The 25,024-nt window shown below is 37.3% G+C and overlaps 2 protein-coding genes across 14 annotated transcripts in view; one reads left to right on the top strand and one right to left on the bottom strand.

Moving 5' to 3' along the window:
- Positions 1 to 9,761, top strand: part of ESR2 (estrogen receptor 2) — a gene marked incomplete at its 5' end in the record, with an annotated part of 54,544 nt that extends 44,783 nt beyond the window's left edge. The window contains 2 exons of the mRNA XM_081314223.1: positions 4,034 to 4,214; positions 9,017 to 9,761. Coding sequence (XP_081170349.1) covers positions 4,034 to 4,214; positions 9,017 to 9,194 — 359 coding nt within the window. The 3' untranslated portion in view covers positions 9,195 to 9,761. The remainder of the gene's footprint in view (positions 1 to 4,033; positions 4,215 to 9,016) is intronic.
- An 11,609-nt stretch (positions 9,762 to 21,370) lies between these two features.
- SYNE2 (spectrin repeat containing nuclear envelope protein 2) overlaps positions 21,371 to 25,024 on the bottom strand; it is a 252,931-nt gene continuing 249,277 nt past the window's right edge. For all 13 annotated transcript variants that reach the window (XM_081313270.1, XM_081313260.1, XM_081313271.1 and 10 more), the window contains 2 exons: positions 24,299 to 24,345; positions 21,371 to 23,421 (listed from right to left, as the gene is read on the bottom strand). In XM_081313270.1, the coding sequence (XP_081169396.1) occupies positions 23,196 to 23,421; positions 24,299 to 24,345 (273 nt within the window). In that variant the 3' untranslated portion in view covers positions 21,371 to 23,195. The remainder of the gene's footprint in view (positions 23,422 to 24,298; positions 24,346 to 25,024) is intronic.

Below are 25,024 nucleotides of genomic sequence, written 5' to 3'. Positions count from 1 at the left end.
ATTCTATGACAGAATATAACAAACTGTACATATAACATCTGTAAATTTTTTAGTAAACTGTCTTTCAGTCATCAGCGTTATATTTACATATCTTTCAGTTGTGTCCTGATATAGGTGCTAATAAGAAATCCTTACATTATCAACCAATCAAACAATAGCCATCTCAACGATCCTCCTTATCTCTAACCAATCGTACAAATTTTGCCAAATTTCATATTACTCAGTTTCAGTCTTATTTTTGATCTCTAGGGTTAACCTGTCCATTTCAGCGCAGGATAAAATTTTATCTATTATTTCTTCTTCGGTGGGTGTTTCCTTTCTTTTCCATTTTTGGGCATATGCCAATCTTGCTGCGGTTAAAATATGCACTAATAAGTAGAAAGATGCTTTGCTGAGTTTATCATTAATAATCCCTAATAAGAAGGTTTCTGGTTTTAAATCAATTTTTTGTACTAATATTTCTTCCAACCAATTTTTTATCCACTGCCAAAAAATTTGTGCTTTTGAGCATTCCCACCACATGTGATAGTAAGTCCCTGGAAGCCTTCTGCACTTCCAGCACGTCGGTGAGATTTTTTTTATCTATTTTTGCTAACCTTGTAGGGGGAAGGTGCCATCTGTGCCACCTGTGCGTTCCCACAGAGAGGGCCTCCTCAGGGTGCCACCGATCAGAGAATGTCGATTGGTGGCCCCCAGGGGGAGGTCCTTCTCTGTGGGCGCCCCGGAGCTATGGAATCGGTTGCCGGTTGAGCTCCGGATGGCGCCCGACCTCCGCTCCTTCCGACGCGATCTGAAAATGCATTTATTTGAACAAGCCAGCTTGGCCTGATGGGGGGTGGGTTGGGTTTTTTATTGTTCTTAATATTTGTATTTATTGTTTTTTACCTTGGGCATTATGTTAAATTCCTTTTAACTTTTGTATTTTTTGTATTTTATACATTTGCCCTGTTCGCCACCCTGAGTCCTTCGGGAGAAGGGCGGTATATAAATACAGATTCTCTTTATAGGAGGTGGCTAGCGTTAACCTCCTGTTTCTATCCCATAGTGATTGCCAATTATCTAGGTCAATACTGTAACCAAAATTTTTACTCCAGGTTAACATTGTTTCTTTTACCTGTTCTTCTAACAAATCCTGTTCTAATAAATATTGATATATCTTTTTTATCATTCGATCTTCTGTTCCTAGAAGAATTTTATCTAGTTGTGTATGCTCTAATTTTATCCCTGGTTCTTTTTTGTCTTTTCTATATCATGACTGTATTTGTAAGTATGCCCACCATTCCAACTCTATGCCGTCTTCTAATAGACTTTTTCTTGTTTTCAGGTCTCTATTTGCATCTAAGAGATCCTTATATGTGATTACTCTTCCTAAATTTATGAATTTGGGGTGCATGAATATCTCTAATATGGATAGCCAATCGGGGATTTCTATATAATTATTTTTTTAAATTTTTATCCACACGTCTAATAGTGCCCGTCTAATATGATGATTCTGGAAGTACTGATGAGCCTTATATTTTCCGTCCCACATTATAGCATGCCACCCAATTTGCATGTCATGACCTTCTAATGTTAGTAGTCTTCTGTTCCTTAAGTGTATCCAATCCTTTATCCATACCGCTATTGCTGCTTGATAATATTTTTCCCAATTCGGGAGGCTGAGCCCTCCTCTTTCCTTTGCATCCTGTAATAATTTTAATTTAATTCTTGGTTTTCTACCTTGCCAGATAAATTTGGATGTAATTCTGTTTAAATTTTCAAAAAAAATCCTTACCTAATTTAATTGGTACACATTGGAATAAAAAGAGTAATTTAGGAAGTATATTCATTTTGATTGTTGCGATTCTCCCCATAAAGGAGAGCTGCAAGTTTTTTCACCTGTCTAGGTCTGCTGTAATTTGTCATAATTTTCTCTTTTGAGTGTAATACATCTTGCCGACAGTTGGATCCCCAAGTACCTTACTCTTTTAGATGTCTGGATATTATTTTTTTTCTACTAGCTCAGTTTCTTGTAAATTGGACATGTTTTTAACTAACATTTTAGTTTTTTCTTTATTGATCTTCAATCCCGCAACCTCTCCATAATTTTCCAGCACCTGTAATAATCTTGTTCCAGATTCTAAGGGGTCTTCCAGAATGAAAACTAAATTGTCTGCCTAAGCCTGTAATTTAAATGTCTCTTTTCTGATTTCTAATCCTTTAATCAGGTTATCTTTTCAGATTATTCTTGTGAGTGCTTCTAAAGAAAGAATAAATAATAGAGGAAATAGTGGGCAGCCTTGTCTCATGCCTTTTTGTATTTGAATGCTATCTGTTAATTCTCTGTTTATGATTACTTTTGCTTCTTTGGAATAGATTGCTTTAAACATATTTATAAATTTTCCCCCAAATTCCATCTGTTTGAGTTGAGTCAACATAAAATTCCATTTGACATTATCAAATGCTTTCTGAGCATCGACAAAAATCAATGCCATTTGTTTTTCGCTGGGTAATTCATAATATTCTAAGATATCTAGTATGATCCTGACATTATATCTAATTTGTCTTTTAGGCAAGAAGCTGTTTTGGTCAGTATGGATAAATTCAGCTAAATATTTTTTTAAATTTTCTGCCATTATAGTCATGAAAATCTTGTAATCCGTGTTCAGTAAAGAAATGGGCCTATAGTTTTTAATGCAAGTCAAATCAGAGTTTTCTTTAGGAATTAGTGAGATGATTGCTTCTTTCCATGAGTTTGGAGTTTTTGCTGTATTTAGTACCTCATTAAATATGTCCAATAGGGTTGGGACCAAAAGTTCTTGGAGGTTTTTATATATTTTGGACAGTAATCCATCAGGGCCAGGTGTTTTATTACTTTTTTGTTTTTTAATAGCTTCTATAATTTCCTGGGCTGTTATATCTTTATTTAATATATTTTGAAATTCTTCCGGAACCTTTCTAAGTCTGCTTTCATAAGATATTGTGATATTCTTTCCTCAGTAATCTTTTCATCCTCTTTATAAAGATTTTTAAAGAATTCATACATCACCCATTTTTTCCCTTCATTTTCATGTACCATCTTCCCTGCTTGATTGCATTATTTACTATTACATCTTTTATCTTTTTGTTTTTTCAATCTATAGGCCAACCATCTCCTGGGTTTATTTGCCTGTTCAAAAATTTTTTGTCTAATGCTTTTTATTTTTTGTGCCATTTCTCCCTTTTCTATAATATTCAATTTATGCTTATTTAAATCTAGCTGTTGTTTTAGATCTCTATATTGTGGGGTTTTTTGTAGTTCTAATTCTATTTTTTTTTTGTGTTCTTCCTCTAAACTTTTTTTGATATTGCCTTTTCTTTTTATATTCATTGGCCATGTACGCAATTGCAGTTCCTCTCATAACTGCCTTGGCTGTATCCCATAAATTTTGAGTGCTAGTCTCCTCTTTCTTATTTGTCTGGAAGAATGTCCGCATTTGTTCCTCCATCTTATGCTTAAATTCTGTTTGGTTTAGGATTGCCTTTTTTAGAGTCCACCTCCTTGTTGTTGTCTTCTGTTCTTTCCATTTAATTATAATGGGATTATGGTCTGCCCAAGTATTAATGTCTATTACTATGTCATCAATATCTGAATTTAATTCTTTCGTTGTCCAGACCATATCAATTCTGGACCACGATTGATGCCACCCTGAATAGTATGTAAATTGCTTTTCATTCAGATTTCTCAACCTCCAACTATCTTGAATATTTAATTCTTCCGCCATTTTAAAAAAAGTACCAGGTAATATTCTCCTGGTTCGTTTCCTTATTATTATGGCTCTAGCTTAGTTACAGAGTAGTTGCTCTGTATGTAAAGATTTCTAGGTTTGGTTTCCAGAATTTTCAGGCTGAGTTGAAAACATTTATATTTTCCCATCTTAAATCCTGGAAACCTATCCCTCGTTGTGAACAATATAGACCCAAGAGGAATAATGTCTAATTCAGATTTAATCATAGGAAGGGAAGGGGGATTCATAATAACTAGTTAACATTGATTTTTGCTACTCTTGCGTAGGCATGTATCCACTGTCATCTTCTACAGAAGAACCTGTGAGTAACAAAAAACTGAACGATCTGCTAAACTCAGTGACAGATGCCTTGGTGTGGGTCATTGGAAAGAGTGGCGTCCCTTTACCCCAACAAACAACTCGCTTGGCAAATTTGTTGATGCTACTTTCTCACGTTCGGCATGCCAGGTAAGACCATTCTAGATGGTGTTGGAGAAGTCTTCTTGCAACGTGTTAACTTTTTTTTCCTCTGAGAGTGAAGGAGGAGAGATAATTTCCTTGCGTTACTTTTTATTTCTGTTTTCGTCTCTCCTGATTAATTATTTCATAGCTTTTTTACGTACGTGGGCTATTGATATAACTGTAAATACAGAATTTGTGGATAATATAAATAGCAATTTCACTGCATAATGCATCACATGTAACACTTATAAATCCCTTGTATATTGGGTACTATACTATTACATTCTGAATTGTCTTACAAACAAAGTGTTCTGCTTAGAAAAAGCAGCATTTTTCTGGACTGTTTCTGGAGACCAATAGGTAACTAAAGCTATTGCATATTAGCTTTCCAAAGAAAAATGTATGTCGTTTCTCAAAGGCCACTTAGTTTCTTTTGAAACTTAAAAAAAGATTAAATGATAAAAACTTGCCTCAGTTTCCATTTAATCCAACACATTATCTGTGGAATTTTATTTTTTAATGACAGAATATTCAGGCATGCAAATCATGTCATCTGACACAGATGATTTGTAATTCTGTACATTTTAAGGATATATTGAATTGAAATGTTAGGTTCAATTAAAACATAATTTTGAGGGTTTATGGGTATATATAAATAAAAAAGAAGAAATTTATTTTTAAGAAGTCAGTCAAAATTAAACTAATATACTGTAAATGTCCATTAATATTATGGATCATATATATACTTTCAAGAGTGCTGGACTGAGCAGTGTTTTTACTTAATCATTTTTAAAATATTAAAAATTATGGTACCAAATAATACAAAATTCATGGAAGGCAATGCCTTTTATGATGTGATAATAGTTATCTTTTCCAAAAGAAACCTTCATTCAGAAATTTTGCTTAAAAAACACAAGGCCAAGTTCAAGTTGCTGAAATATACTCAGCTGCCAAAGCTGATAATTAAATGTTTTAGCAGTACTTGAAAGAAAAGTGCATCCTATTGTACAAAAATACCATATTGTTCAATTATGAAAATGTTTAGATCTCTGCACAGCCCCATGCCCAGAAATACTTTATTATAACATTTAATGGCAAGTTTATACTATTGAAGTGTTTGTTACCTCTAAATTGTATACATCACTGTAACAGCAGTGGATACACAGTGGGACTTCAATAAAAATTAGTCTTGAACAATTTTGCACACATTGTACAGAGCAGCATGTTCAGGGATTCCAATGATTTGGGAGGGACCATCCGTTGGATTTAGGTGGCTAATACATTTAATTAAATAAGCAGCCTTGTGGAATCAAATCCCAGTCTTTTGTCAGCTTGCCATTTCAAGGCCATTCTTTAAAAGAACAACCTTCTGTGCAGAGGCCTTTCAGAAGCTAATGCTCTCCTTGAAACACCAAGTATTTGAACAGCTATCCAGACTCCACCTTGGTTAAAGAAAAGACAAACCATAAGGAAGAGAGAATTAGCCCAGTTTGGTTGGCTAGAGTTGGCTTGGACTGTAGCCCATAGGGCAGGGGTAGGCAACCTTGGCTCTTTTATGACTCATGGACTGCTGGCTCAGGAATTCTGGGAGTTGAAGTCCACGAGTCATAAAAGAGCCAAGTTTGCCTACCCCTGCCATAGAGGTATCAGTTTAATGAACATCTAAATGTAAAAGAAAAAAAGTCATGCAGGTTCTATTGCTGTCCTTGGATGCACATAACTGGCTCTGGCAAAGAGGACAGGCTCTGCTATTCAGAGATTCTATACAGGTAATCCTCGACTTACAACTGTTCATTTAGTAACTGTTCATTTACAACAGCACTGAAAAAAAAGTGAGTTATGACCATTTCTCATAGTTACAACTTTTGCGGCATCCCTATGATCATGTGATCAAAACTCAGACGCTGGGCAACTGGTTCATATTTATGAGCATTGCTGTGTCCCACGGTCATGTGATCCCCTTTTGTGACCTTCTGGCAAGCAAAGTCAATGGGCAAACCAGATTCACTTAACAACCGGGTTACTAACTTATCAACTGCAGTGATTCACTTAACAACTGAGACAAGAAAGGTCATAAAGTAGGGCAAAGTTCACTTAAGAAATGTCTTACTTAACAACAGATATTTTGGGCTCAATTGTGGCCATACATCGAGGACTACCTGTACTTCTGGTTGTCAGGCTTGAAAAGAAAGGAAGAAAAATCAACAATTGTTATATACTTAGTGTTATATGTTAACCTGACAGCTCAGCCGGGCATCAGCTGTGTAACACCCGGCAACAACAGGTGGTGTCAAACTCCCATCCTATTGGTCAGGCCATTCTGGCGGGACCTTTTAAGGATGTGGATTGGCTGCTGGCTTGCCGGCAACAGTATTTAAAGGAGCTGAGCTGTGGAGTGTCTGGCTGTTCCAACCACAAATAAAGCTGAGTTGTTTACCCGCTGTCCTGTCATCAGTTCCTGATCGGTCTAACTACGCAACATAACAACAATGATAACAGGTAGTTGCTAGAAGCATCTCTTTGGTGATATAATTTCCTAAGCAAGAAAGCTCTCCCCATCTCAATGGAAGAAATACAGGGAAGCAGAGACAGCTCTACCATCAAAAGAATAAAGTTGCTTCTTCAGGGAGTGTTTCTCAACCTTGGTGGTTTTAAGATGTGGGGACTTCAATTTCCAGAATTCCACCAGACAGCTATAGAGGCAAATCTCATTTGGGTTGCTTATCAGAACTAGAACAACTCGTTTCACCCTCAGTCTTTTCAAAAAGCTGAAAGACAATGCCGTTAATAATCCTCATTTTATTTCTTGGTGAAAGAGCAGATTAATTTTGATTAGATTACCTGGTTCTTCCCCCCCCCAGCCCCCAAACTCTTCCACACAGCTCTTCCATATGCGTTGTTTACTTTGTGCTGGCAATGAAAGACTGCTCAGTGGTTGTCTTAAAACACTGACCTGGCACTGGAATATTTATTGATACTTTTTAAAGGACACATTAAAAAAGGTTGAGACATTACGTGGAACTGGCTTAATGAATATTGACTTTTCCATCGGTGAAAGTAAAAAATAGCCCAAGCCAGCTTTCGGCTTATTTTGCATTTTATAGAAACTTTTCCATTAACCCAATTTCTGGCTGCTCAGAAACTGAGAAAAACATTGTTTCAAAATGGTAACTGACCAGCAGTATTTGGACAGACCTTACTTCAACCAGTAAACTACTGTACATTAACCAGAATGATAATTTGCATTTTAAATTCTCTTCTTCCACTTACTTTACTGGGTAAATAGCAGTTAGATCTAGGATTTCCAGTGTGTCCATAATGTATGTGAGCTCCATCTAATCTTCCTGCTCTTTCCCCTCCAAATCAAGTCTTTGTATACTGCTCAAAAAAATAAAGGGAAGAGAAGATAAGACATCCTACTATTAAATACAGTACATTGTGTTGTTTAAGTGTTCCCTTTATTTTTTTGAGCAGTATATATCCAGTCATTGGTTTTTAAGTTTGAAACCATACACCCAGTAATTTATAGAAAATGAAGAGTTTTCTTCCATCAGTGTTGTTTTGTTGTTTCAAATCAGCTCGCAACAAATCAGTTGTTGTGTTGTTTCAAATCAGCTCGCAGCTTGCTTATCCTTGTGACATTCTTCATTTTAAGGACTGAAATGGTCAGGTTCTGGGTCTATTCTGTCTTTTCTGAAACCAGAACTACACAATGTGATGGCTTGGGGGGGGGGGGAAGGTGGCCTTTTTTTTTGGCTTTGATCTTGCTTCCCCCCTGCCTCCTAGCTCTGGGATACAAGCTGATTCTTTCTCAATATCTGTTGCAATCTAACTACGTTAAAAAAGGAATAGACACAAACTGATTAATTGAACTTCAGGCATGTGGTCAGGAGGTTAGGTAAGCCTGTCACTGTGAGTTTGTCTTTTTTATGATAAGAGTTGGGTTTGTTCTCAACTGCCATTACTTTTCTTATTTTCTTATCATGTACTGTATATTTGCTTGGGTTTTATACTAAGTGTGCTGCCCAGAGCCACAATTTTGAGAACACCAGAAACTCCTGGTGGCAGATTTGCTTGAGTTCTGTTTTTGAATTTTTCTACTGATCACCCATTGAAAGGACTATTGCATCCTAGTCTTTCCTGTTCAATGTTAGTCTTTCAAGTCTGCTAGAAGTTAGCTTCACAACAGTTCAGGAGATAAAGTGGTTTATGAGTGAAATGAAATGTTTATGTGTATGAAAATGTCTGTTGATACTGCTGTCTCATCTCCAGAATCAGTTTCCAATGCTATAGAAGTGGAGCCTATAATGAAATTCCTGTGGGTGCCATGCCAAAGAAAAATAACATTTTAGAAGACCAAATGATAGTCCAATCTTTCATAGTGTTCCTGAATGCATTCATGAAGTATTTAGCAATTTCAATTTTATTTTATAAATTTTATTTCAAGTGCTTTTCTGTTTTGAAGTTTTATTATTTTTAAAGTTCTTAATGTTAACTTTTTACTAATTTTTATATTCTAAATCCATTTTTGTTTTGAATTGCTGGCAAGATCTCAGGATTTAGTGGTTTCTCCTTTATTGGAATTATTCAGGCAAAGTGGTCCTCTATCAAGGATGCTGTTGTAGAATTCTTGCATTGAGAAGGGAATTGGTCTAGATAATCTAAAAAATACCTTCCAGTACTTATATTCTGTTATGCAACATTGTGCAGTTGTGTGGATCATTTAAAAGTCTTGCTGCTCCTGTCCTAGAGCATCTCTGTATTTTAAATCTCAGGACTTCTTTCTGATCACAATGTTTTCTTTACAGTAACAAAGGGATGGAGCATCTTCTTAGTATGAAGTGCAAGAATGTAGTACCAGTCTACGATTTGTTGCTGGAGATGCTCAATGCTCACACTGTCCGCAGTAACAGGAAAACACCCGTCTCCAATCTTGAGAATAGCCCGTTGGAACCAACAGAGACAACAGATGGAATTCAGCAGTGACTTCATAGAAGTCAAAATCCAGGAAATAACCCAAAGAAAAAAAGAATTAAGAAATATCCAGATCAAAAGTTTGGATATTCGCTGTTAAGAAAACTACAGCATCTTTACAATTTTTACTGGACCATTTGTTAATCTTTTTCAGACTGAATGTTGTCTGTCAACTTAGACGGTTTTAGAAAAGCCCCATGTGGTTGGAACTGAACAAACAGCTGATGATTTGTGGTTTTATCAAATGTTGCATTTCTGGAGTGCCTTCTAGAGGAGACTGTTTAACTGCCAAAACAGCCTTAAGCTTCATGGTATCCTAGGTAGATGCCAATATAAGCTTTTTTTTCTTTTTTCTTTTTTTAAAGGAGAGCTGGACAACTCAAAAACCTAAGATCTCACAAATGAATATCTGTCAGGGCAGAAAGAGAGGCAACTTCTGATAAGAAACTGAGTAGCTTGACATGAGGCTGTTCATCAATGCATCAAGCTGCACATTAGAGCAAACAGGAGAAACTGCTTGCATTAAAAATGCATGTCGTTCAGCTTGTTAATTGCAATGGACATTAATTTGTTTTTCCATTGTGCAAATGTACTTTAGATAAGTTGGTAAAGGGGAATAATGAGCAGGTCTTCATATTTAATTGCAAAGCCTTGTTTTGGAGTGCTTGTTTCTAGATTCATTCTGATAAAATGAACTGGAAGCATTTTAAAGCCCCAGTTTGTCTTGAATGCTATCTAAGCATTTAACTTGCATTTGAGTTCCATGTTCAAGTACCTGTGGCTTTATTTCCTCTAAGAAGCTTGTACAATATACTGCTATTGTTGTGAAGGAATTATTGCAATGAATATTCAGCATTTGTGAATAGTGATGTAATATTTGAAGTACTAAAGATCAAAATAATTATGGTTATTTTATATGAATAAGAAGATTCAGGTGTTTACAGACAAACCTGGAAATACAAAATTGGAAATGGAGGACCAAACAGAATGTGTCTGATCAACCACCTTATGCATGTCCATGTGCCAATCCTTCAGCCCTGTCATTCATATTCATGTATCCCTACCAGCTTCTCATTGTAGGAGGCAGCTCTACACAAATATATAAAAGCTAGTCAAAGCTGATGGCATAATTAAGGACAGTTAAGGAATTGTGCATGCATTATTGTCAACATATGAATACCTAAATGCATACATTATTCTAAAGCTTGTAGAATGATCTGCATCGTATGTGAGTTTTGTATGTAAGGGCTTGGGATAAAGAAGTTAGCCTAGGAAATACTCTTAGGAATGTAAGATTTAGTATCGCTGAACAAGACCTGGAAACAGTAGACTGTGCCTGATTGTACTGCTCTTCATGTTGGGTTCTCTTTAAGAAGTGTCCAGAAACCTCAGCTGATAGAAAATGGGGCAACTAAACTCAGTAACAGCCACAGTATATAAAATAGTGAAACACATGTTCTACCTTTAGGTAGTGATATTCATTTAAGACAAGTGTGTAACTCACAGTATTTACATCATGGCACCATTACATGCATTTGGACTCTCATTGGTAGACCTTCATAACTAGGCACAATACTGAGAAGATCTTATATCCCTGCTTCCACCCCTTCTTGCTGTTGGTTCTATTTGGGGTACAATTAATAGTTTTTGATTTTTAAAGTCCTAAACATCCTTGGATTTAATTTCATCCTCTCCAGTCATGAAAATCCATCCATTCATTCTTTCTTGTATAAACTATATATATTTATTTGGTTGCAGTCACAGACCAAAGTACAAGTACAACAAAAGAAAAACGTGGAGAAAGTAAAATCATAGACAATTGGACACCAGAAGCCTTGGCTGAGGGGAATTACAACGTTCTCCTCTAATAGTACATATAAACTATTGTAAGGCAGTTTGTAAAATATAGGGATGGAACAGACCCACAAGGCCTCACTGACCCATTAAGATACCATGCTTCCCCCTCCCTTCCTGCTGCGCCGGACTCACCTGGAAAAGATCTGTCTTCTCTCTGCCGCAGTTCCTGCTGCCACCCGGATCTGAGGCTGGGGTACGCCTTTCTGTGCCCCCTGCAGCCTGATCCAGGCTCCAGAGGCCTTTTTTCAGACTGCTGCCACCCAGATTTGAGGCCAGGGAACACTTCTGCCCCCCCTAGTGCCCTGATCAGGCCTGGGAAATGCCTCTGGAGCTCCCGATCTGGGCTCTGGAGGCATTTTCCAGGCCCGATTGGGGCACAGAGAGGTGTGCAGAGGTGGGGCATGGGGGGGGGGGTTGGAAGCATCCTCTGGCCTTAGATCCAAGCCACAGCAGCCTGGAAAAGGCCTCCAGAGCCACAGTCCAGCCTCCAGAGGCATGTGGAAGCATTCCCCAGCTTCAGTTCCATTTCTGTTGCAGAGAACAGAGGACTAAAGTACCATGAGATCATGTGAGTTCAGTGGCATGAGATCTCGCCCCACTGATCTTGCATTACTTTAGGCTTCCATTCTCTGCGAATGCACCAAAGGCCTAGAGCAGCCAAGAAAGCAAAGGATCTCGATCTTCACAGAGTGAGTATTGAAGGCCTGGTGCCTAGGGAGACCCAGGCAGGGGTGGGGAGGGAGGGAATAACCAGGGTGAATGTTGCAGAGCCACTGCGCTCGCTTGTAAGGGCGAACAACTGCCGTGGTGCTGCAATATTCATAACTTTGGGACTTGCTCATAAGCACTAGGGGGCGTTCATCACATAACTTTGAACAAGCATTAAGTGAATGTTTGTAACTTGGGGATTACCTGTAGAAATTAATTTTTAGTTTTGCTTTAGAGAAGTTTTTCTCAACCTTGACAACTTTACGATGTCTGGATCTCAACTCCCGGAATACTTCCTGTGCTGTCTGGAAAATTCTGGGAGTTGAAGTCCACACATCTTAGAGTTGCTAAAGTTTAGATACATTGCCCTAGGACAGGGGTCAGCAACCTGAAACAGTGAAAGAGCCACTCGGAACCGGTTCCTTCACAAAAGGAAAAACTGGGAGCCGCAAAAAAATGTGTGCACATGCACATACATGCACGCATGCGCAGAACAGGGTTTGACTGAAGAGTGGAGCCAAGGCGAGATATGCACCTACCCTGCATATTTGAATTGATTGGTTGAACTTTTTTAGTCCCACTTTTTTTTTTGGACTGCACATGGCAGAGGACTGGGAGCCGCATGTGGCTCCGGAGCCGCAGGTTGCAGACCTGTGCCCTAGGAAACCCAATGTAGGGGACGGGAGTTTTGGCTGAAATGTTTCTGTGCGCTTATGGAAACAATGGTGCAAATGACAAAATTCAGTGTTCAGTGTTTGGGGTTTATAGACTGCAGCAGAAAGTTCAACATTGTAATTTTCCCAATGTCTGATAAATGCATTTTTTTCTGAATTAGATTTCATGCACCTTTCACTATAGAACCCAACTGTGCATGTGATAACATCAGGAATGGCAGAATTTAAGAACAGAGTTTGGGGATAAGCTTATCAATTCAGCTTGATTCCCCAGTGGTCTCTGGTTCCTATTTTCATTTTTATCTTGAGGAAAGAAAACATAAAAATCAAATAGGGTAAATTAAGTATAAGATTGCCCACAACCATTCCTGCAAAGTAGAGTTCTTTGTCCATTGAGGTTGATGCCATAACAAATCTGTGCGTCTGCAAAGGGACATCAGACTCTTTCAAAGTTTCTGCAACAGTGAAATATGGCTACATTTCAAGATTAATCCAGCTAAGCCTCTTTTGTCTCTGCCCAAAGTACTTTACTGGATTTTTTTGCTATATGTTTTCATTGCCTTAAAGAAACATTTCTTTGTTCCCTTATTAAAGGAACACCTTTAATTTTCACCTGAAAAGCTTTAGCTTTGCCCCTTTCTTTCTTGAGCAGCAGCTGTTGTATGCCTTCAACTGTGTCACTCTTACAGATCTCCACTTAGATCAGATAAATGGGCTAATTTAGAAATACTGTATGTGAGCAATTCAAAATTTTTAAAGATGTTGAAGTCAGAATTATTTTTAGAATGTTGTTACATAGTTCACAGTTCAAAACAACTTCACAACAAGAATATGTATTTTCAGAAAAATATAGCCAAAAATTGAAAGAAAAACTCTCCTCAAAATGCATTTTTTCTAGGGGGAACTTATTTTCAAAAAGCTTGGATGCTAGGCAAATGTGTATAAACATGTGTTCCTTAAAGAAAGAATACCCCCCATTTGTACATATCCACAAAGCACATTGATTTGTGCTTTAGATTGTAAGCCGCCCTGAGTCTTCGGAGAAGGGCGGGATATAAATGGGATTAAAAAAATGGGATTAATGTGTGACTCTTCTACTTAATTAAGAATGAAATAAAAGAAAACTTGCAACCAGAAAGATGAGAAATTTGATAGAATTGTTATGTGAGAAAGATGAGCAGTTTCAAAATTCGATGTATTTTTTTAGCTTTACCATGTGATACACAGTTGTCTAAAATGGAGAGGAACTATTAAGGAAATGGCACCCCCCATGTTCCCTTCATCTTTGCAGTTTTTTTCCTCATTCTCATCATCAATTCATCTATTCATTACACTTTCCCATATAGTGTCTTTCTCTTCATTTTGCTTTCTTTATCTTATAGGAACAATTATATAGACACCAAATGTTTTATTTGACACTGTTAAGCAATTACTAGATTTTTTCTTAGACAGTACTGCATTTGGTTATTACTGACGTATCTAGTGTTTGATCTGTGGTAGCACATTTACACATTGCCATTTGTTTTTACAGTCACCCATTGACCAATTTATTGTGTGTAGATGTATCTGTGAAGGTATTGTAAGGAAATACTGCTGAAATTTATCTCAGGAACGTCTGAAGGACATGTAAGTTTATTGCATCAATATGTTATTTTATTTTTTAATGTAATAGGAAAATAAGAATTTTTTTAAAAAAATCATCTGCTAAACATAAAGATTGAAGGAATTTAATAGAGAAATGCAAAAAAGGCAGTCAGGCATTTATTGTCCATGAGTTCTGAGCCTTTATAAAATATGGAATGAATAGGACAAGATGTCAATGGAGCTTCTCAATCATCCAGGTCATGGTTGTCCCAAAGGTGCTTTTTTCCAAAAGGCAACTGGATTTCTTTGGTTTTCTTCTTTGAAAATGTTTCACTTCCTATCCAAGAAGGTTTTTCAGTTTGGGAGGAAAATAGGAGAAGATAGATGTGAAGGCTGTGCATAAAATGTAATTCTTCAACAATGCAAAAATAGTAAGAGTGTTCAAATTCTTGAGAAACTTAACTTTTATTCCTATATCAAGGAATGCTCTGCTTGAAAATTTGTGGGCAATCTTTACTAAAATCTCAGAAGTTTTAAGAGATAGTTAAATAAGATTTCCAGCATTTGTGACAAAGCAGTAAATTATACAGACTGAGAGCTTTCTGGAGTATTGTCCATAGTCACAATGCCAGATTTCTTTTAAACTACATATGTTAACTCTGGAGAATGCATGTTCTAAAGTTTTAATCCATTTAGTACAATAATTTCTGGACTATTCTTGGGGGTCTCAGAAGACAGAAGAACTATCTGGAGATGCATGGACCAAATGAAATATTTCTGCATGCCAGGTACATGTCTTATTAAAGAGTTAATGTTGCCTTTAAAACCATGTGCAGATATAGAATATTCCCAATACATTAGTGTCACAACTCTCAGACTCACATTTGGCTACCAACATCTTCCCCATTTTTCTGTTTTCTAATATATTTTAATTGGTTATCTGTCATCCAGTCCTTTTTGACTACAGTGATCCCATCAATATTCTCCAAAATTTACATTGCAATATTTCATTGGCTTGTATGTGATGTAAAGAATATTAGTTCATTGTTTGTGGGCATAGATTTCAGCATGCAATTCCTGCGAGCACATATGGAATCATTTGATGTATCTTATGTGCGTTTATTTTATTAACATTTGCATTAGAAATCCACAACAGGCAACTTGAGTGTGATTATTATCACTGAAAGAAACTCAGTGACTTCTAATATAGAAGCTCAATGACAATAAACTGTCCCCAAATCTATTACATTATTATAACTCTATAAATAAAAGAGAACAGCTTTTCTGAAATTATTGGCCTTCCCAAAAAATTCAGAGACATTTAATTCCTCTTAAACCTTAATCCTTTGTGTAGTCCTCTTTAAAATCAACAGGACAAACTTGAGATAAACATAAGTGAAGAAAGGTAGATGGAAAGAGTAAGGGAATTCTTCAAAAAAGTGACAGTAATGCATTCTCAAGATATACTTTACTTCTTTGGGGAGATGCAAAAATTGTTTAACCTTGCACAGCTTTGAAATGATTAAAAAGAAGCTTCATGGTTGTACCTGTGGAAAAACATTTCTGTCACCCTATCAAATTATGTTCTCTGACCTGTTGGGCTGACTTGAAAGGACCCACAGGCAGATTTGGGGGCTGGAAAGATCAATTTGATGACTTAACCCTAATCCTAACCCAGTCAATGCATTGGCACACTTAACTAACAAATTATCTTCAGATAATGTGTTTTTATATCTTAACAGATACCAAAATCCCAAAGTGCATACATTTTGAATCATGGTTGAAAAATGGCTTTGGGAACCAGAAGTAAGGTCCAATCTGGAGCCCCTGCTTGATCTAGTGGTTGATCAAAATACAAGAGCAGTTGGCTATTTCCAAACCTTGGTGTTTTGGCAGGTATTTTGTTGTGGATCTGCATTGTTTCACTGCTCTTTTCCCACTTCAATGCTTATCACATTTATTTAGAAAATAAAGTCCTTTAAATGAATGAGCCTTGTTTGCACAAAATGGAGTTTAAAGATATCTGGATTCTGTAGTTCCTGCCACGTGCCTGCATAGCATTCCTTGCCTACAGTGTTTTGTAAACCATAAGATAACTATGAACATGTACTTTCATTGTTAGCGGTTTGAAAACTGAAATGTTTTTGGAATTATTTTTGGTGCCTTTCCAAGTATTTTGTGAACATAAGCGAAATTTGGGATAAGGTGTGAAATTTGACACTTTTTCAGCTGCTTTCTACAAATGTAGAGCTTGTCCCTCCCCCCCCCAAGTAATGTGTTTGTAGGATGTAAGTGATAAATAAAAAACAATATTCTATAAGGTCCTTGTCTTTTTCATTCTTCTTAGTTTATTGTTAGACTCTTTATTTCACCGTGTTATGATGGTTGACCTTTAAATTTTGCCATTCAGGTGAGAAAAATATTTTAGGAGGAGGAAATCTCAAATAAAAAAAGGCCTCAGCACAACCAGGAATTCAATAGGCAGGTTTACACCTGGGTGAATAACCCTTTTTCTGTTACTGTAAGAGATCACAGGTCTGTTACTGAAGTTGCATTGAATGAGTTTTTACTGTATTTTTTTAAGAAACAACAAGTAAACTTATTGTGTTTAAAATGCAAGTCAAAGTTCCTCACTCCCCCCAGTTACAAAAGAATTAGGCCAAATGCCATTCTCAGCTACTCTAATGACATCACTGTATCAGAACCACATGACAATAAAAGTAATAAAAATAAGTGCTGTCCGTATTACCACAAATGTGCTTGCTGATGCCTTAAGCCATTATTTCTTAAGCCAATGTTGGCTGGGGGATTCTGGGAGCTGAAATCTTACAAGTTGCTGAAGTTGAGAAACAATGGCTTACACAAAGTATTATTCCAACCAAACTCACCTGCTTCCATTTGTAATATCTGAAAAGATTTGTAACGTTTGATGCTGCAATATTTACAGCATGACGCCATATACAAGATAGAAGTATTGAACAAACACCTCCAATTTAACAGTTGTAGCTGAAGCACTCAGTATGACCTCTGTGCTAAGGATCTGCTCTCTCCTGATGTTGTTTAGAATTGGATCCCTCCAGGTACATTTTGATAGAATACTTTGATTGTTTCCATCTGTTAAAAGGCCATTATGGATCAACTTATGTGTTTATCCAACTGAGGATGGAACATTTATGTAGCAGTCCTCTCATAATTCCTAGCATAAAGGATGAAATTAGTTCTTCAGACAAGTGGTTATGACTGTTTCAAGTGGCCTTTTTCTTCTGGTTTGAGAGCTAATTATTAAATAAATGTGGCCTTATCTTAAAAAAAATTCTCCAGGAGAACACCCATTGAAAATAGGACTGATGGGTAATTGAGGTACAACTGATAGTGATGCTAAACTTTCACATAGTGTTCTGCCATTTTGGAGTTAGGCAAACTAATTCATCAATATTTAAATATGTCATGCATGCAATGGCCAGATTGAAACTTTTCCTTCGTTTCAGGGAGATGAGGCCTCTTTCAAAGTCAAGAATGCTAGGTATGTCATAAGCTGTGTGATAGTTGAAAAATGTAGGATCTTATTCAGCAGAACTAACATTCTCAAGGGTCTACTTCTTGGTTTGGATGTCCTTCATCTACTAATCAATCAATACGGTTTAGATCAGCAGATCACTTATTACCACAAATGTGCCTGCTGAAGTGGGCTCAAGCATTCATGAATACCCTGGGATTTGATGAAGGTCTGAATGGATGGGACATGAATTAGTAGTAAGCACTGTGGTATTTGAACTTCAGGGACCTCTTGTTAGATACCAGTGCTGAGAGGTTTTGTCTAAGTCAGAGGTGGGGAATTATAGCTCTTCTATGATTGTGGACTTCAACTGCCAGAATTGGCTGGCTCAGGAACACTGGGATTGAAGTCCACAAGTCATAAAAGGGCCATAGTTCCCCATCCCTAGTCTAAGTAGACAGCAGCTTCATTGGGAATGCCAGAACCTTCCCTACTAGTTTCAAGGAAGTGGCATGGTGGAGGGAAACCTCCTAGCAGAGCCAGCTGAACTCGGGAGGCTATTGTTATTCCAGTAAATGAGAGTAGGAGGTGTGGACACCTGACCCTGCAGGATTCTACAGTATCTCCTGGGCCAACTAGTTCTCTGGATGACTGGCAGTGGGCCCTTAGACAGTGGAGAGGTTTCTACAATTCACTGTAAGTGAATTGGCGTGCTACTGGCTAATGCCTCCTGGAGAGAACCTGGTGATGACATAAAACATTGTGCTGGTACATTATGGAAAGTTAGACTCCAGTTCAGCTCCAGCCATCATTGAAGTCTCATATATTCCTGGATGGAGAATTGCTAACACAGTAACACACTGGCTAATCATGTTGGGCTTCTGAGTAGCACAAAAGAAAAATGAAAAAAAAAAACCACGGGAAAAAAGATGGTGAATTATCTTGATTTAGGGAATCTTCATTAGAATCAATAAACATGAAGCAGGAAGCACCATTAGAATCTTCTAATGTAGAATCTTCTAGGTGTAAAAAAACCCAAGATAAATAAGCTTTAATCATGAACATAGGTTGCTAATTATGTCTTGGAAGCTGCAACTTTGGGATTAATGAAGGAAAGGACTGCCACTGTCATTCACTTGAGCTGAAATGCTATGAAATGAGCCGAAGTTGCAGCTGAAACAGTCACTTTTCTTCTGTGGTCCCCACTCCCCCCAATCAAATTTTAGCTTACAAATTTTTCAAGATTTGTTTCACCCTCTAAAGAACTCACATTCATTGATTTTGCATTAGCTGGGGGATGGGGAGAGAGATTTGATGCTTGGCAATCTACTGGACCTTTGGACTTTGCTCTTTAATTGAACACCTGATTTTCTCTTTTAATATCGTCCCTCTCTCTCTCTCTCTCTCTCTCTCTCTCTCTCTCTCTCTCTCTCTCTCTCTCTCTCTCTCTCTCTCTCTCTCTCACACACACACACACACACACACACACACACACACACACACACATTTATAAGCAATCCTGGCTTATAAATATGGATTTCCTGCACAAAGGTGAAAGAATAAATGAAGCAAATTGCTTGAGAACTGAGCTGAATTTTGCATTATTTTGCTAGTTTGTTTACAGTTTCTTGAAACCATCCAGGTTACCATTTCATATGCTGGTGAAAAACTTGACTGGGCAAATATCCAACTAAGGCAGGCATGTCAAACTCGCGACGTCACACGACGTTATCGGAACTTTTTCCCATTGCCGAAAATGGGATGGGTGCGGTTTCTCCGTGATGCTCCGGCCCGCAGGCCGGCAGTTTGACACCCCTGAACTAAGGAAACATAAGTCAAATGAGGAAGTCAAGGGACAGGCAATAAAAGGGGTAAATTCCTATTTATTTTCTTCCTTAAGAAAGTCTAGTAGTTAAGGGATCAGGCTAGAAATCAGGAGACTGTTTGTTTTAGTCCCTCCTTAGGCAAAAAGCCAACTGGGTGATTTTGGGCCAGTCACTATCTCAGCCCTAGCAAGGAGGCAATGGCAGAATCAAATGGCACTTCCAAAAGAAACCTTGCCAAGAAAACTGCAGAAATTCATCCAGGCAGTCAGCAGGAATAAAATTGACTATCTACCTCCCCCCCATCTATCCATCATTTTATTGTAGTTATAGGGCAGGCAGTCAAATCTTTGGATGATGCATATGAAGATGGAGAGGAACTGGCTTTTTCCTCTGTAGGAAAAAATCACAAGCTGAATCTTACAGAACTTCGTGAAGAGGGTGTCTGTATGTTTCCTTAACTCATACTTGCAGACATCTGGGAGTTAAGGGGATAACAAGAGTCGAGATGGTAGGTGTGACCACATGTTCAAAGTCCTGGGTCATTGGCAAGTAAAAAACAGGCTTTGATCATGCAGTTGTACCCACCTTCTTGGGTTTTTTTGAACCAGCCTATAGACCCACTTGATATCACATTTATGAGACGAGAAGATTCTGATTAACTCCGATTTCTCAGCCAGCTATGTAGTCATTTGTCACACCAACTTAACTAGCTTATTGTTCAGAATGCAGGTATTTTATCAAATGTCAAATTGAAATCTGCAGCTACCCCACAATTTATTAAGGAAGTTATCTGATCAAATAATAAGATAAGATTGCTGTGGCAAAACATGTTCTTGAAAAATCCCTGCTGACATCTGGTAATTGCCACATTATTTTCAAGGTAGTTACAGATTGATCTCTTTATGACCTACTCTTAAGATCATGTGGATTTGCAGCTGACTTCTATAAATTAATACTTTTTGTTGTTGTACATTATCCTATATTGTGTCCATATGAGTGGGAGAAAAATAGCCACATAGAAAAGAGACAATTTATCTAACAGTGCCTTGAATTATTATATGTGGTACTTCTTTGGAAGGAAATGATATCTTTTATTGCAGGGGTGTCAAACTGCCAGCTTGTGGGCTGGACACATCATGACAAAACCATGCCCACCCCATTGCCAGCAATGGGGAAAAATGTATCAGAATACATTGCACAACATCATGTGATATCGCAAGTTTGACATGTCTGTTTTAATAGGATAGTGCTTAACCAAACCTTAATTTTTGGTAGAGCCAGGGCTTTTTTTGTCATAGAACGTTCAGAACAGAGTTCCGGCACCTTTTTTTGGATGGAACCTTGTAGGATAGGCAAGGTGGGTTGTATGATATGTGTGAGTTCCGACACCTTTTTTTTTTACAAAAAAAGCACTGGGTAGAGCTGCTTACTATTATCTAAGATAAGATGGGGAACTATGGCCCATGCTGGCTCAGGAATTCTGGGAGTTGAAGTTTACCAATCATAAAAGGGCCATAATTCCCCACCCCTGATCTAAGACAAACTACAATAGAACTGCAATCATAGTTTGCTTTTTTTTGGCTATTACTTTTTAGGCTTTTTTTTGCTAAATTGTGGCAAGTGTTTTTATTTTTGTTAAAGTTAAGAAAACTCCCATGAGGGGGTACCTGATGCTAAAACCTTAAGCCCTGTAACCACCAATCAGCATAAGTAATGCTTAGAAACGTTGACAGTCATGGCCACCTATCATCTGCTGGACTACAGACTCATCACCTGTGCAATTTTTTTTTAATATGAGATGTTATCTGTTTTGTGTAGGAGAAAGAAGTACATATAGGAATATAAATATGTCAGGTTGTCTCTGGATTCAGTTGTTATGGGAATGTAAGGTCAGAACTTAATTATAGTAAGACAATACAAGGTCACGCTTTCTACTATTGAGATAGGAACACTTACATCTAATTTAGGAACCAACAGATGTAGCATTTGCTATAATCTGTCTCTGAAAACTTAATTTTATAAAGTATTGAGACAAAGGCAGAATTACTGCAAACATTAGCAATATTTTAATAAGGAAAACATGATTGAATTGTACACAGAAGCAGGGTAATTTGGATTTAAATACAATCATTTTTTTGCCATCAGATGAATTCCACTTCATTTTAAATGTGATAACTCTTATTGATGAGGCAGCATCCTGCTTGAAAGTTAGGAAGGCATTTAATCCAGCATTCTATTTTCAAAAAAGATTGCAGGAAGGCCTTAAGCAGTGACAAGAAAATAATGTCCCTCTCTTGATGCCTCAATTCAAAAACTCCTTTGGTAGACATTGATACAGAGCCTTTGACAAGAAGAGATGTTGTGTATCAGCTAAAGTTAACAGGAGTTGTCTGTGTATGGAAGGCACATCATGGGTCTCTGTAGGACAAGCCTCTCTCCATTTAGTCCTCCCTCCTTCTCTCCCATTCAAGAGCCAGCATGTATTTTATTTTCATTTATGTTTATTCCCTGCAATTTCCCCATTGGAAACATTGAGAAGGAGAGCTGTGTTAATCTATGGTAGTTAAAAAATCAGAAGCTTGCTCACACCTTTTGCCGCTAACATAAATAAGCTTCCATGAGCTTATTTTGTAAGTCAGAAAAAGTGCTACTAGACTCCCACTGATTTCCATCTGCAATTTCCTCTAATTCATTATCAGAATTGTCCAAGAATGTCATATGCTAATTCTTAGAATCAAGAGAGAAAGAAGATAAAGCCCCCATACTCTCTGGGTACATATATACTGCTGTATTGGCTACAGGAATGATTTTGCCCTTGCATAAATAATTTCTGACTTGCTGTAAGTTATTCAAAGAAAATTAAACATAAATGGGTTTGATTAAAAAGCCACATCTCTACAAAAACCATTTGTTTGTGTGTGAGATAATCAACACTAATTATTTTTTTCTTTAAAAAAAATTCTATAAATAAAGGCTACCTACATGTAGCACTTTCATTTTTTTTATAAAAACCGTACAAAAGGAGACGTCAGACAAAGTAGACATTCTAAGTACTATAAAAATCTGTCTGGGAAACATACATATTCATGAACTGAATAGGTAAGATTCCTAAAATTCTAAAGTGTAAGAAATATTTTAAAAATTGAACTTATCTTTCCACTAAAATAGAAAAAATACAGAAAGAGATCTCCCTGCATGCAAAGTACCACTGTGAAAAAGGAGTTCTCTTTTTTACATTAAAAATGATGGGTTCAATCCACCAGGAAGTTCTCTGCAAGACTCACCAAAACAAAGGGAAAAGACAGAATAGTGCAGCCATGCTTTGTGCAACTCTAGCTCCTACCTGTTAAAATGGGGCTTATACAGTAGATCCTTCTAAAGGATTATGCATTTATCTTTGATTAGAGAAATTATTTTCATGCTAACAAGACACAGTCTTGTAAATTCTGTGTTCACTGGTTCTTTCTGGGATGAAGATCACTGATTGATCACACACTGTGCAAAAAGTATAAAGTACATTGCTTATAGTTCAAAAATATAAAGAATCAGCTTTCCTGTACAAAGCTCTAAGTATTTAACAACTCTTACCCACCCAATCAAAGTACTGAAATTGCTAAAAGATCTTTATCTTGGTGATGAGAAGTAATAGCATGTTCTCAGAAGATGAGCTGAAGCTGAAGCTGAAGTTTGATTCTTGTTGAGTGGAATAGGGATCTCTACATAATATTGTCAATGTCACTCATCAGTGCTTGTTAAGCCTTGGTGGAAGTCAGTAAGAAACTGAGATTCTGGACAAACTTTAGCAGCATAAAAAGAAGACTCCATAGAAGATATTAATTTTGACTGACTGGGAAAAAATTGAGTGTTTTTAAGTTGGTGGAGGTCCATTAATATATCGTAGCATTGGGTAAAAAGAACGAGCAAAGTTGTTGGTTTGAGTACAGCTATAGTCTTCTTCCGAGACAGGGATCAAGGAGGCCAAAAACAACAAGAGAAGGAGGAACAACTGTAAAGGTAATGCTGCTCGTAGGACACGATAGAAGAAAGCATTCTTCTTGGGTGCAAATGAATTGGTCTCTTCCTTCCCCTCCATCCTGCAAACAGAGGACAACTTATAAACAGGGCAAGCCACTTGTATATAAACAGAAAGCAAACCTCTCTCCTTCTGGCACTGATGATGTTGGTAACTAGTTGGTAACATCTGCAAGAAAACAATCAAGTTCAGAGACCACCAAGGACCTCACAATTTACAAACTCTCTTGTACCAAGTGAGATTATGATTCCATCTAGTCCTAAATTGCCTGATTGGCAGCACCTCTTCAAGACTTGGCATACCAAATGTCATGGTCAAAAACGATTTCTGGGTTGAATTCTTGCAAAGTATTGTTAAGAATTGCTTCAGAATGAACTATTTTTGTGGTTTGAACTATTAATGCTTGTAATTCTACACCAAATCCCATGGTTTTTAATATTAAGTGACATAAATATTTCTCAGCAAGTCATACATTGTGAAAACTATAAATGCTTAGACACTATAGCAACCATACAACTACTGTCTAACAATTGAATTCAACATGACATTGTGATCATGCAATTACCATGCTTTGAACTAGGCAGAAGAAGAGAAGGCTGACTCTTTCATTCCCTTCCATATTTCTGACACAATTTATGTCACTGAAGGAGAATCCAATGAATTTAATTCAAACTCAAATGAATTTCTATTTTAAGGGAAATGCAAATATTCATTCATCCATTGGAGCTGTTGGGGATTTTTGGGGGGTGGGTGGGTGGGTGGGAAGAATTACATCACCTCTCCTTCCTTCTACATGATCCTAAGTTGTTCAGCATTTCCTACAGTTAAGCAAATTTGCATTCAAATAATCAATATTTTTTATTGGAGTCTAAAGCTATTGTAGGATTGTGATACTAATTTTCAGTTCACAGAAGAAACCATTTACTGAAAAACATTACCTGACACTGCTGCTGCTATCACTCTGCAGGAACTTCTTTTCATCAACCTGTAGATATTTAAAATGTGATTACTACTGCTGTCTTAAATTTAAACACCAAAGATACCAAATGCACACATATTTAAACTGCATATCAATCCAGTCAGCCTTGCAGTATTAAGGCTGTACAATGCATCCCCCACCCCCCTGACTGCCATGGCTTCTATACTGTTAGTTATCATGGGGTCCCAAGAATATACTAGCATAGATAATTTATCCTTTAACATGCACACAAACAATAGATTTTGCTTGATTGTGTGGGCAAAATCATGAGAGTCAGCACCCAAAAGCATACACAGGTAATCCTCAATTTACAACCACAATTGAATCCAAAATTTCCATTGCTAAGCAAGAAAGTTAAATAAATTTTGGCACATTTTTTACCTTTTTTGCCACAGTTGTTAAGTGAATCACTGCAGTTGTTATGTTAGTAACATGCTTGTTAAATGAAATTTTGCTTGTCAGAAGATCGCAAAAGGTGATTGTATGACCCTAGGACACTGCAACTGTCATAAGTACATGCCAGTTGCAAAGCATCTGAATTTTTATCAGGTGAACATGGGGATGCTGCAATGGTCGTGTGAAAAACCATCATAAGTCACTTTTTCAGTGCCATTGTAACTTTGAATAGTCACTAAATGCATGATTGTAAGTTGAGGACTACCTATAAAGTCTGAATGATGACAGA

The sequence above is a fragment of the Vipera berus genome (assembly GCF_964194415.1).
Source record: "Vipera berus genome assembly, chromosome: 1".
Taxonomy (NCBI): Eukaryota; Metazoa; Chordata; class Lepidosauria; order Squamata; family Viperidae; genus Vipera; species Vipera berus.
Note: the sequence above shows the minus strand (reverse complement) of the source record. Positions and strands in the feature narration are given on the sequence as shown.